Here is a 13722-nt window from a genome sequence, read left to right as displayed (position 1 = left end):
AGAAGTCTTCTCTTTATGTGGTAGAAAACCAGGATTAAAAAAAACCGCTTAAATCAAGTGAAATCGGTAAAATAACGACACCAGGAGCAAACAACACACGTATGGAACAAGATAAACCATTTTCATTTAATATTTTCACTTTTAACTATCTCTGTGGATATCTTATAGAAAATCCCATACAAATCCTTATAAATATGCAAATTGTGTTCTTTGTGTGGTTCTCAAAGAGAGCTTGGGCCGCCTATGGTTACTCAACCAATATTCCGCCTACAGTTGACCGATATGTGCCACCGGTAGTTAACCGATAAGCTACCAATATGGTCACGGTCGATACCTTGGCCGACATCAGAGAAAGCTCTAACTACACATCGCTCGACATGTCGGTCGCGTGTCGGTCGAGTATAGATCGAGTGTATATGGAGTGTAGATCGAGTGTAGATCGAGTAACGATTGATAAATGGACAGATGCATCGGTCGATTTATCGATCCTGGTACCCTTGAAGATACATGCAAAATATTTGTTTAGGTAGAATAACACAAAGGGAGCACAAAAGAACAAAGGTGAAGCAACAAAGATTAAGGATGGACAAGATCAAAGCAGATAGTAAATGATGACAAGTCCAACCACGAGAACACGAGCAAAGGCCTTAGGCCGAAAGTTTTCATTTCATCCTGGTAACGCCGTGAAACAGCTCACTAAAGTTGTTCATGTGTTGAATTAAATGTATATGCATTCAGCCAAATTTCTGTAAACATGTTTATCGTGTCCAAATAAAATTTGTATTCTCCATATTATTCTAAATTGACGACCATCGACATTCGAAGGTACCACGAGATCCCAGCCAAAGAGAGAGCGTCAGGTAGAAAGAAGAGACATTGTCTTGGGCGGAACTATAAGCACATTCTCGTCACTGACGTGACTCTGAATCAAAACAATTTCTTGTCACGCATCAGTTCAATTCGCAAAACAAAAACAAAGGCAGTCATTATTGAATTTTTATCACATTACATTTATAATTCTAACTCACCACTTGAAGTTGGATCATTATTGTTGCCGGCGCCATTTGAGGTTTGTTCGGCAGCGTCAGGAACATCTTCCATGCTATCGTCAACTTGAAAACCCATGGAACCACTCTTCGCGTTACAGTCAAAGCTGCATTTGCTCTTGAACTCATTTAGGTTTTCTATTAAATCATTGCGACCTATTTGCGTAAGAAGATCTTCTAACAAACACAGATTTTCTCTTCTTATCTCTTGTTTTATCTCAAGATATTCAACTTCTCCTCCAGTTCTCTCGTTGTTAACCGATCGCGACATAAATACTTCAAATCATGTACGTTTCCTTCCGTTAATTCTTCACATAAGGAGAAAAGACATTTTCGGTACTCTGAAACTGAGGTACCCTGCATTCTGGTTGTAAGTTCTCAGCCCCCATCTTCTTACATAATCTTTTCAATTGCAGCACTTTTCGGTCCCCTCAAGCACATGTCTATCAGCAAAGGGGTTTCCCCTATCCCAAAATGCATTCGGCCAATGTGAAATGAGCTATCGTCATAAAATACGCATAGCCACCCGAGTCTCCTCAGCCTCTGGTTCGATCTTCTCCGTTTTCCCGAGAGCAGTGTTCGATCCTCCCGAGAATGACCGAGTACTGGAGAGCGCGGGTTCATTTCACGAACAGCGATTGGTTATTAGGTCATACCATTCACTTGAATTAAGACAAATTACGAAAATTCAAAATGCAATTTTAGAGCTTATTGTGCTCCAACCAGGAGGATAATTATTTCAAAAGAAGCAAGCAATAGATGCACTAAATGTGAAATGAATCTCTTAAGAAGAATTCAAAGGTGACCGACTGCCAAAAATTGCTGCTGTTACTTCTGCATCAAAGAATTCCTAATTTGAAGTTACAATTCGAAAGCGCTGCACAATATCACAATTATGTGTAATTTATTCTGGACAAAAGATTAATCATAAATTGCTGAGAGAAAGTAGGTCAAGTGATGATAGCATAAAATTCCTTGTGAGAGCGATTTTCACGGGAGATAGAAATTCTTCATGAACCCAAAATTGTAAAATTACAATCATGTTTTTGACCTTGAGGACGTCAAGATTATCGACCGCTGTTCCCAATGGTCGAAAAGATTATTTTTAGAAGCGTGGCATTCAATTTGTGAACCGAATACCATTAATGAACACATTTACATTCCTGACATTTACAAGGCCCTTGGTAATCCCAAGTGACGTTTCTGCGGCTCTTTTTAAAGCAATCATTCGCTTTCGTAGCCAGTTCAAGTTATTGCTGAAGGTTATAGTATTTTAACCGAAACATTCTCACACAAAGTTTTTTAGCCAGTGACAACAAAAATTTTTTTATTTATTATCATGCCTGACTACAACTATAGTATTTTAAAAGTTTACTAATTTTGTTTTCCAACATGCGTTTTACTGTAATGTTTGTAGTTACAGTTTGTGTGCTATTTCTTATCAAGCTACGATCTCGGGCCAAAGAGAAAGAATTATTGGGATAAATTAATTTCAAACTACATCAAGCAGTTTTAAGCTTAGACTACATCGAGCAAGCGTCAAGTAGAGAATAAACTCTGACTGTAGCTATTAGAAAGATGTCGTAAAAACCCCAGGCGGTCATACCATAGAACGAATGAAAAAATAAATAAATAAATAGATCAATAAAAATAAAAGAGATACTGTACACACTTTCATTAGTGAGTATTTTTTAAGCCCGTTTTGGGGTGGCTTCCCTCAAAGCATAGAAACTGACTGTAATATCAAATGAGAAACAGAACTTCTAGCTATTTTTATATGTCAAGAATTACGACTGATGACTAATAGAGTGATAATTCCTGCTTACACGAGTGAAATAGAAGTTCAAAGATTAAGTAATGTTCATATCCGCAATATCCGCCAAACTTTTGCGTATATTAATAGCTTTTCATGGTTGGCTTGTAATCATGGCCACTTAATTTAGAAAAAAAATGTGCTAAATATCACCTGAGGCACCGGAAGTACTGTGGATATGATTCAATGAACGCGAACGGAAGTTGAAAGCTTATTGACTCAACCATTTACAATGTTGAGTGTTTTTTAAAGCTGACTGTTAACACTCTATAACCATAATTTATCTTCTTAAGTAGATGACAAGCTTTACGTGTGATTCTGTCAATTTAATATAGACGGTAATGTGAAAGTTTTATTAAGAAGATTTTCGAAAAACCAAACTTTAAAATTCGACATTACTGCCCTGACATATAAAAAAATATACGATCAGAAACTGCATATGACGGCTACTTATAGGACAAAATTTTAATGGCATTGATTAACAATTTGTTCATGCTTTAGCGTGCACTATCGAGTTATGGAGCACGCGGGAAGTTTGGAGTGCACGAAAGAAGCGTAAGAGTTGCCCGAGGCGATAGCCGAGGGCAACTCTAGCTTCTCGAGTTGAAGCGAATCGTGACGGCGCTGATGCCGAGTCTCGTTTTCCTTTGTTTTTCTCTTTTTCTGCCTCATTTAAGAACTCTAGCCCAAGGGAAAAGGTCGAAACATTGTCTTCGTTTTCGCACTAGTAGGCCGAGTTTCTGTTTTTATCCATTATTGTCGCGAAATATATCATTTTTCCCCGCGCTAACAATGGCCGCTCGCGCGAAAAAAAAAAATTCTGGTGAAGTCGGATTTGATGACGCTATTAGCGTGCACTAGCGGGATTTTAAGTGCGCTTACGAATAATGAATTTGATTGCGCGACTCTGCTAGCTATGTTCTAAATAGAATTAGAATTTGAGAAGGTAGAAGGTGGAGAAGGTATTGTTGCAGACGGTCTCATTATTTTCAAAACAGGAAACCTGCTGCTTACCACATATACCTTATTTCACAAGAGAAAGATGATTCAAGAAAAAACAGTAGTGACTAACTGACCAGGCGCGTAGCGTCCTCTACGCATATAAGCACGTGCGTACTTGAAGTGACCAGAAAAATTTGAAAACAATGCTGTGTTTGCGCCAAGTTTGCTCAAAATAAGGGCAAGACGCTTTGGTCTTTGCTTATATTCACACAACTATTTCAAACAAGAAATAAAGAACGCAGTATTTTTCGCTCAGTTTACTTAGGTTTCTAGATCATATGTACTTGTGTGTACTTGAAAAAATGACCACGCTACGCGCCTGTTGACATTCAATCAACGATTTTAATCGTTGATTGAATAACATTACTTGGTACCATTTTAAAATGGTAACAAATGATGTTATCGTCAGCCTGAGATGTCCATTGCCTGTATATTGTCACCATTCAAGTTGTTTAATTATGATTAATTATATATAATAAATTATAATTAGATTTCTACCGACGTTGAGTATGTGCAGATATGGCGCAGCGGACTGTCTAGGCCCGAGAGAGAGAGGATGTGAGTTAAAATCATACAATACACAGCAAATACCTTTTTTGTTTTTTTTTTTCTTATCAACAGATATGTTTATGTATAAAAAAAATAGGGAAAGACAGCGTTTGCCCCTACAGGAGGGTCTGGATGGGGTTAACTAACAGCTGACAAATGGCCAAAATTTTATCGGAAACGACGTTCAGCATCTGGGAATGTGACACATGTCAAATTTGTTGAGGACTGTATCGTTGAAGTAGCAGTTGCTGAGATGCGAACATATGCAGACGAATATGACAAGGACTCAGAAAATAACTTTTCTAACCGAGGGGATAAAGATATCACCCTAATTACGGGTTTTAGATCCGGGCGGGCAAGTAGTTAAACGAAGACTGAAAGTCACTTTGAAGATCTTCAGAATTATTTCATTCTAGGGTTGAGAAAAAGGAGTTCTTATTCTATCAATTTTCGACTTAATTTTCGACTTCACTCTGTATGTGCCTTTTTAGCCAATAATAGGGTCGGAAAGTAGTAATTAACTTGTCAGGTTAATTATCAACAGTCATTTAACTGACAACTGACAAATGGCCTAAAATCTAACTGTGAACTGATAAATGGTCAAAATTTTAACTGACAACTGACATTTGTACCCACTCCCCCCCATCCAGACCCTCTTACAGGAGGCGAGTTCCATCGAATAACATTGGATTAGTTTATCAGTAAGAACTTCAAGCTAAAAATCATACGCTGTTGATCGTGTAGAAACGATCCGCGAATAAGAAACATTGTCTCTGAAATATATCAGTAAGTGCAAAAATATTTTTCCACTGGGGCATATGCGATTGCCAACGCTTTTTTTACTGGTCAGCAGATTATGTTCTCGTTTAGGCAAACAGATAAGCCTTCACCCCATGATAGGCACCCCTCCCCGCCTCCACACCTTCTTCCCCGCACTGTGGGTCAATTTGACTGGGTAGACGAAGTTGGATAGGAATTCTCGTCAAGCAAAGAGACCTTAGGAACTACTCATTATTTATCACTGGGGAGAGGGGGGTTTGAATGATTGTTGGGTGGATCACATTGGTTCTTAGAAGGAACATACGGAGGATCAGTCGTTGCCAACAGAGTACAAAGTGGGGACTATAGACAATTTACTGCAAATTAATTGTTAATGAGCAGGGATCATGACATTATTACAAAACCTTAGGAGGAGATCACATAGATTTTATCGTGACACAACCAAAATCTCGGCTCCGACCCTCACCCGCAGCCAATGAAAAATGACCGGTCCCTGTCCCTTAATGATTTCTCTTTTAAGGATTTGCTCGAATTCATTCGGGTGCCTATAATGCACCACTGACTGAATTACTCATCAGTCTCTGGCTGCCGAGAGGAAATGTTAAAAGCTGATGATGGGAAGAGTAATCAGTTGTAGTTAAGAGAACGAAGAATCCTGGAACGAGAGTGAATCGGGGCTTGTAGACGTTTTCAAACGATTAGAAGCAACTAATTAAAAGTACTTAAAATGTCCCGACTTCTCTGTCACTAAATGAAAAACTACAGAGCAAAAGTTATAGGCCATCAAATAATTTAAAGGTGCTGATGGCTCTCGTCAAACCGGAGTGACCCCCTTATCTGTGACTTTGGACATCGTGACAGTGGTCTTCTTGGTGACAACATTGGGGGGACTGTGTGCTCGCTCTTTATGCGATTCAGGACACTGCTTCATCACATACCCGTCAAGTTTAGAATCTAAAACTACAGAAATATGAAAAGATGAATCAGTTTACGACTCGGTTTAAAATTACGTTTCAAAATTTGAGGTTTCAAAGGTTCTTGGGGTGATTTCAAAGCAGAGATCGATTTTGATAGCCTCTGCTTGGCAAATTGTTCGCTATTTAAGAATACACCTTCCACTCAAATTTCCCCTTCGAAATTTCTCTTCGCTTTGAAAAATGTTGCAAGGCCTCTGCTGGAGTTTGTTTTATATATTCATCAAAATCATGATCATCCCCTCCTGGCGATCTGTACCATTGTGTTAGAGTAAATAGATACGTGACTAGTATTTAGCATAAGGGTGAATTATAATTGTTTCAGAAAGAAAAACAAGCAAATAAAAATTGTCATAAAAAGTCATAGTTTTACCTAAACTACTCTGGTCTGATGAAGGAGAAGCGGTCTCTTGCACTCCCATTTTTTCGGGATTCTTGTCACCAGCTGCCTCTTGAGTAGGATGTGGAAGTGGACTCTCTTCATACAGATCCTCGGGCGGCAGTGGGACTCTATCCACTGTTTGTTCCCGATTGTGTTCTTGATCATTTCTTTGTTCGCAGTTTTGCGTCTGACCAACTACGTTTTCCACAGTAACTACATCAATCCTCGTCCAAAAGGCCTTCCGGCGTTGACGCATTACTCTGCTGCATGCAATGATAAGGATCGTGATGATAACAAAAAAGCCGCTTACAACGGAAATGGCTATGGAGCCCATATTTGGCGAGGCGTCTTCAATCACGTTGATGACTGGCTTACTTGAAAAAGAGATCACTTCGTTGCTGCTTGTAGAAGGCCGGGATGGCTGCCATGGGGTCGTGGACTGATCTGGTCGAAGTGTTGACTGCCTCGTGCTCATACTTGAAACCGCTGATGCGCTGCACTTGTCAGATCGTAGGTAGCTGCACTGCATACTTGTTGGTACACCTGCAACTTGACACTCAGGTATAATGATATCGTTACCATCATTACAGCACGGAGAGCACGGCCTGCACAGTCCCAACATGCCCTCAGCATACGCACCAGGCTTACACCTTCCACACTTGGCCTTGGAAGTCACCGTGCAGGCTTTCGTCGTTTCACGGTACTCACCGCAATTTGCACAGTCTTCACAAGCTGCGGTATTGAAGGAAGCAGAATACGTCTCTCCCAGCACGCATGGCTTGCACTGCACTGGTGTTGAAGGGGTTATCACGTCCCCGCAATTCACTGAGAGGCCTTCGCCAGGCGGGCATTTCAAGCAATCCAGGCACTGAATCGAACCAGTTATTGGATCCTTGATTGTAATCTGATCGGCTTGGCATGATGACTTAGCCTGCACCCCGACGTCTGCGTGTTGAAAAAATACTTTTCAGTACTCAGTTGACGTCAGATTAACAGCTTATGATACATGAACTGGTGGATTCTCTTAATGGGAATAAACTACGACTGATGCGCTCGAGACGACACCAGTTTTAAGTAAAAGCACTTCAAAGTCACAATAAACTAATTTCTATGCATGAGATTCATAAGCACGGATTTCTGTCTCATCAGCATTCCCCTTGAAACGCTCCTCCCCCTTTGATTTCACCCTATAGCCTACGAACTATTTTTGCATTTGTATGATTTTTTCCATGTGCTCAGTTGTTCATCCTAGATGACTTCCCTGTATATGACCTGAAGGCTGCCTTCTTATTAGCATTGTAGCTTATTCTCAGCTGTAGAGCGTAGAAATAAAAGATACTTATATTACTTTACTTAAAATACGATACTTACGCAAAAGCAACAACGCAAAGGAAAACAACAACAGCGGAAACCCTTCTTTTACCGTCACGTGATAGTGTTTAGTCATGATAACCTCACTTTTAGAACAAAATCTGAAATAATAAAAATATCCTGTAAGTTGATAATGGAATTCTATCCTTTGTTCATGATATATAAGCTGTATTCAGATTATGACACTCTTGCGATGATTTTCGTTTCGCAACACAATTTTCCCCACAAAGCCCCGCCAGGTTGAGAATTGTCATCGTCGACAATCTACTGATCGTTCTCGGCATCGAATTGAACGCTGCTCGTTACGCACAGCAGCCTGCTTGCAGGGGGTACGTAGTTGATATGCACGAGATTCAGCGCGGCGAATATATTCGACGGGTGGAAGATCTGGGACAAGTGAAAAGGCGAGGGGGAGCTAGAGGAAGGTAGCCAGAAACCCTCCCCTGGCCCCTCTCCACCTCCCCCTCCCCCTTCTCTTCGCTTTATCACTCGTCCAAAATCCTCCGCCCGTCCAATAGGGCGACCGTATATATTCTCCACGTTGAATCTTGCGCATACCAACTACCGCCTGTAAGCAGGCTATTCTCCAAGTAGAAATTGTGAAAGAAAAGCCCCATCAGGCAACACTCGATTTGTCACGCTTCAGATTAAAGTGACGTGACAGTGATTTAGATGACCAAGTTAACTTGGAACACAGCAAGCATAAGATCGCAGCCGTGAATTAAAGAGGTTGGGCTGTGAAATGTGACCACCATGATCAGAGCCACATCACCTGAAGCTTTTTGCCCTTAGCTAAACAATGACTTAAACTTTACGAGATTCCGATGATTATAATTTTCTTTATAAGTTCATTTATCCTGCCTTTTTTCCCTATCTTGTAGAGTCTTGACTTGTGAGGGCTTCTTCCACAGCTTCGCGCAAATTCTGCTACAAAAAAATGATTCGGTGATTTATATAGCGAATAAGTTGCATTTATATGCCAGTCCTTTTAATGATGTGAGGCATTATGTCTGAAGGGGTTTTCCCTGTTGAATTGGTACGTGATCAACAATTTTGTACTTGTACAAGGTCGTTTCTCACATCTGCTGATACAACGAAATGCAAGTCACGGAACAGCTCTTGTAAAGCAGAAGCTAAATATTGTAGGTTGAGAAAAAAATTACTTTTTCTGCCATGATCAAGGATTTTACTAAGTCGCGCGAAAAGCCCCAATAAGGTCATGACCACTGGAGCTTAAAACGGTGTTCTATGTTTAGATCTTTTTCACGGTCCACCCGGTTTCAATAGAACTATTTGCTTCCTTGTAAGTAATTTTGGGTACTAACCAAAATATTTATTATGACGCCAACACATTTTAGCACGTACATGTTTTCGGTATACGTAAGCAGCGAGAATCAAAATTATGCCGGATACAAATACAGTGAGACTACTGGAACCTGTCGCTAATAAGGATTTCATTTACAGTGTTGCATACATGCAGGGGCCAACCCTGCTACGTGATGTTCTTTTGTGCAAACGTTGTTTACCCGTGATCTTAGAGTGAGCGATACAATACTGATTTGAATGCTTCGGCATTCCATCACGTCCTATGTTCGAAGTTGTCCACATATTATTTCTTCAGCGATGTCTCTCTAGGATGAAATAAAAAATAAAGCTAACAGAGAGACTAATTTTTTTTAGAGCTGTCGTTAAGAGTGCGTTAGAATACCGAGAGGAACCAAGGGTCACACCCTTTTGCGTTTAATGTGCACGATAAACGTAACGAGTCGTTCCTTAACCGAGGTTTGGCAAAACCAGACATTAACTCATTCTATTTACGCGCGCCAGGCGCACGAGTCAAATATTACAGTGGCTGACCCGTAAAACCGGTCATGCAAATACAGTATGGTAAGGGAGCTGTAAACTTGCAAATGATGACAAAGTGCGGCCTCAAAATGAAAAAAAATCTAGTTCTCTGTCGCTATGTCCGTAGCTTATTCTTTCAAAAGGTATTGGTGAAAACAATAATCGTATTTTAGAACAAGAAAAGCATCCTTCCGTGGCCTTACAACTTTGGAAGTAGACATAAAATGATGTTTGCTAAATAGAAAACACAATCCGTTATGCATTTTCTTGCCGATCATCGTTTGAAAAGATTGTTTAAGATTTTGGCGTTAAGTATGTCCAGGAGGGACAGATAGGGAATCTTCTGGTCAAGGCTTTGGATATGTCAATTTTACTTAAGTTATTTATGGATAGTCTCTCTGACCCGTTGTTTTTTCTTGGTATGTCACGCGATGCTGTCTTAATATGTAGTCAGTGGGAACTTCTAAAAGTTACCCACAATAATTTTCAACACCTGTACAGCACGAGAACTAAACACTGAGCTGAAAAAGCCCTTGATAAATTTTTAATGGTAAACACATGTTCTGTGACAAGAAATGTAATTCCATCTCATACTCAGCTGTACATTGATACGGCATTACGTTGACACCATGGATAAAAAGTTTGAGCCCGTGCTTATTTGAATGGCGATGGTCCGGGTAAGAAGTCAATATTACGCTGACCAGCAGAAATATATTATCTATGCAAGATTTTAGTGCAAATATTTACGGTGACCACAATAGATTAATCAGCAGTGAACACAGCACAGGTTTATTATGTAAATTAAGAAGTTAGTGTCGAATAATAAGGCTCTGTGTCTGCCGTACATGAGTATTATAGCTATTACACGCGCATATGTCGTTTTTCTTCTTTTTCATTTTTTTCTATGAAAGGAATAATTATGACATATTTCATGGCATAAGTTCTGATGAATCGTAACTGTTACGATCAGAAACGGGCGAAATCCCTGATTTGTGAAACGTGATCTGAACTCGACCGTCACGTGATCGTGCGGAACTTGTTATGCGTAGTTTTGTGTGCCAAATTTTGAAACTTCTGAAAAAACCCAATCAATTTCAAATTCTGATCATTACAAGACTGTTTCATCAAGCGTAAAACAGAAAATGAACTTATGCTTAGGGTAGATCATTCAACGGACGAGCTTAAAAACAGATGTGTCAATCGCCTTTTTGAACCGCAAATTATCAGTTTACCACCGGGTGTTCCGGTGAATATCAAAGATGCCACTCGAATGATTACAGACCGAATTAGACAACACTCAGTCCTATTACCATTATTAATAGTTGTGAACAATAGTTATTATGCCTCATTTTCCTGTTTTGATTTTTTTTTTTTGTGAGTGTGTATGCTCAGTCACGTGATCTCACAAAACGAAATCTATCTTCATTTGTTAAAATTTTGAATGAAATTTGTAAAGTATTCTTAAGATTCGACCTCATCGAGTGTAGAAGGTTTTTTTAAAAAGCCTGAGCAGTCATGAAATGAAAGAATTGAAAAAAACTGAAAATATTGCTAAGTAGAAGTAAGCGTTTCGTCTGGCGGTTGTCACCCCTTATTAAAAGCATAAGAACTGAGTACACAAATAAACAGCAGACGAATCATTTCGTTAGATATGAGAGGGTTAAAAATAAAACCATCGGCAAAGTAGAACATTGAATCTCGCTTGAACGGGAATTCGCCTTAAAGATTAAGATAATTTATTATGCGTTGTTTGTTCACAGTTGTCATTGTAATCTAATATTGAGCTGCACAGATTTCATGAATCAGGAAATTAAGCAAAAATTAGGAACTGGCCTCAGCATTGTGTGAAATATGAAAATATCCGCTTACAACAGTGAACATCAGATCATTAACAACATTATAGGATGCGGATGGGTTCACTGTATGGATTATATTTGGAATTTTAAAAGCTGTTCAGCCCAGCAATTTTCTACGTTTCGTTTACGTTTTTAATCTGATTTAGAGCGCTCAGAATGTACAACTTTCCAAGTTCAGTTTATGTGAGTGCCGCGGCGACGTTGTTGTCTACATAGAGGCGGTAAAATGCATGCTGGAATGATTGGTCACCATAAACCGTCATTGTACCAAACTACTTGAAAAAAACATCAACAAAAATATTTGTGTACATGAATACCTTATAAACAGCCTCCTCTTGTAAGCTCAGGATTTATTATCGCGTGTTTGAAGCTACAGAAGTCTTCCCGACTATTGATCTGGCCACGAGTCAGGGATAAAAATGCCTCGACTTACGTCAATCAGTGAGCAGGGGCTGCGACGGTCACGTGGTTATATAAATTATGCGTGTTCAGGATTGAGCAATTGCTAGTTTTCTCTTGTACTTTGAACACAAGAATCCATTACTTGACAATTGCCAATTTTCTGGAGGCATTTTCTATTCTGTTCGAAATTTAGCACTAAAATCCTGTACGCAAAAAATTTCAGAGTTGAAACGCGAGTGAAAGAGATGGTCGAAAGCTTCCTGCTACAAATTTGAGCAATCAACTACTCAGATTGCATAGGAGGAAGTGTTCGCTCAAAGTTTTATTTTTAGTGTACTGGTGTTAGATAAAAGGAAGTTGCTGCTTAACGAACAAAACCATCCTGATCGTTTTTCAGTTCAAGAGGAAGAAAAAAGACCACGAAATAGGTTTTTAAAATGTTAACCGTCGGCGTGATATAAGTATCGTTTATGTACACTTTATAGATGCGAGAGAAACCTTTTCGGACTTTGCTATATCCATAGCTATATTCTTCAGATGTGTCAAAAGGCAAACCGACTTATGAAAATTAAGAGTCACACCATATTCAATTATTGAAATCACTCCAGGGCACAACTCAGAACCATTCAAGAGAAATCATTAAAGCTTTAACCCCTCAAGAAACGGCCTAAAGAGAAATCTAAGACTATCCAGATCGTACGTTCTTTCGAAATCTCAAATTTTCTTTCATCTCAGAATCGTGAGCTACTATTCCGTGCTTGCAAATCAAAGAAAAAGGGTGTCTTACAAGTTTTACGTAATGTCTGTCGATAGTATACCTTGGGAAGCCCTCTCAGAACAAAAACAGAAAAAGATAACAAAACAGAAAGAGATAACAGGATTTGACATTTACGTACCTTGTAGGCAGTCGCCGTCCGCTACAGGATAATTTAGCCAGTTATCATGAATGCATACCTCCATACCCATAACGAGGAGCAGTTACTGAGTCCTGATCTGTTCCGTGACTCACGGTCGGTCTGATGTCCTTATTCCTTGACTGCAAATGTGTACTGAATCAACGTGCCTCTGAGATTAAAGGGACCTTTAGAAACCACGACGGCGACGCCAAGGAAGACTTCGATAAAAAAATGAATTTCTACTCTTAGTTAGAATTTCAAAAATGGCTGCAGGAGCTTACTGTCTCATACAGCGCCACAGCTCAACTTCAGCATGACGTATAAAGTAGCCGTTGAGTTCCAAATGGAAATTAAAATAATTTGCCGTCGCGGTTTCGGTTCGCAGACGACGCAGATTTTGGCGATTTCAAGTTGTTGTTTTGCATAGGACGGCTAAGAAATGTACAAAGTTTCAAAACGCACGTGCTGAGCTATTGTTCTGCCAATTAGATCTCTTGTTTTTCCACGTCCTCGTTGCCGTCGCCTTCGTGGTTTCTTAAGGTCCCTTAAATCTCGTAGACGACTTAAATTTCACTTCCGCTAGTTATGCTAATACTGCGAGGCAAGTACAGACACGCGGAAGCTTTAATTTATCCAATTACAGTTTACCGATTATTTCTGCTATTCTGCTATTACCGAGCTGTTTATAGTAGCACGAAGTCACGTTTCGGTAAATATTTCTAATCTGTTACAAATGAGCTACGCAGTGCGAATCAGTGTACTTTCCGACCTCACGATACAAAATTATACGATTACACTAAGACAAC

At 39.6% G+C, this 13722-nt stretch overlaps 2 protein-coding genes across 10 annotated transcripts in view; both read right to left on the bottom strand.

Moving 5' to 3' along the window:
• Nucleotides 1-102: 102 nt before the first annotated feature.
• Nucleotides 103-1317, bottom strand: LOC111347080 (uncharacterized). Of its 2 annotated transcripts, none has more exons than XM_088734109.1 (2): nucleotides 1029-1317; nucleotides 103-939 (listed from the first exon to the last, which is right to left on the bottom strand). In XM_088734109.1, exons 1-2 carry the CDS (start codon nucleotides 1315-1317, stop codon nucleotides 857-859), a joined length of 372 nt encoding a protein of 123 aa, XP_088590235.1. In that variant the 3' UTR covers nucleotides 103-856. The 2 variants fall into 2 exon arrangements, with proteins under 2 accessions (XP_088590235.1, XP_022810076.1); XM_022954341.2 differs by having other exon boundaries at nucleotides 103-922.
• A 4209-nt stretch (nucleotides 1318-5526) lies between these two features.
• The window catches only part of LOC111347077 (uncharacterized), a 17342-nt gene continuing 9146 nt past the window's right edge, over nucleotides 5527-13722 (bottom strand). Inside the window, exons 1-5 of one of the 8 annotated variants that reach the window (XM_022954332.2) lie at nucleotides 12917-13488; nucleotides 8779-8844; nucleotides 7918-8018; nucleotides 6538-7491; nucleotides 5527-6150 (exon numbers count right to left, since the gene is read on the bottom strand). In XM_022954332.2, the coding sequence (XP_022810067.2) occupies nucleotides 6005-6150; nucleotides 6538-7491; nucleotides 7918-7993 (1176 nt within the window). In that variant the 5' untranslated portion in view covers nucleotides 7994-8018; nucleotides 8779-8844; nucleotides 12917-13488 and the 3' untranslated portion in view covers nucleotides 5527-6004. Of the gene's footprint in view, nucleotides 6151-6537; nucleotides 7492-7917; nucleotides 8019-8778; nucleotides 8845-11935; nucleotides 12076-12916; nucleotides 13490-13722 lie in introns of those variants that run through there. The other 7 variants (XM_022954334.2, XM_022954335.2, XM_088733070.1 and 4 more) reach the window with 7 other exon arrangements.

The sequence above is a fragment of the Stylophora pistillata genome, chromosome 9 (assembly GCF_964205215.1).
Source record: "Stylophora pistillata chromosome 9, jaStyPist1.2, whole genome shotgun sequence".
Taxonomy (NCBI): domain Eukaryota; kingdom Metazoa; phylum Cnidaria; class Anthozoa; order Scleractinia; family Pocilloporidae; genus Stylophora; species Stylophora pistillata.
Note: the sequence above shows the minus strand (reverse complement) of the source record. Positions and strands in the feature narration are given on the sequence as shown.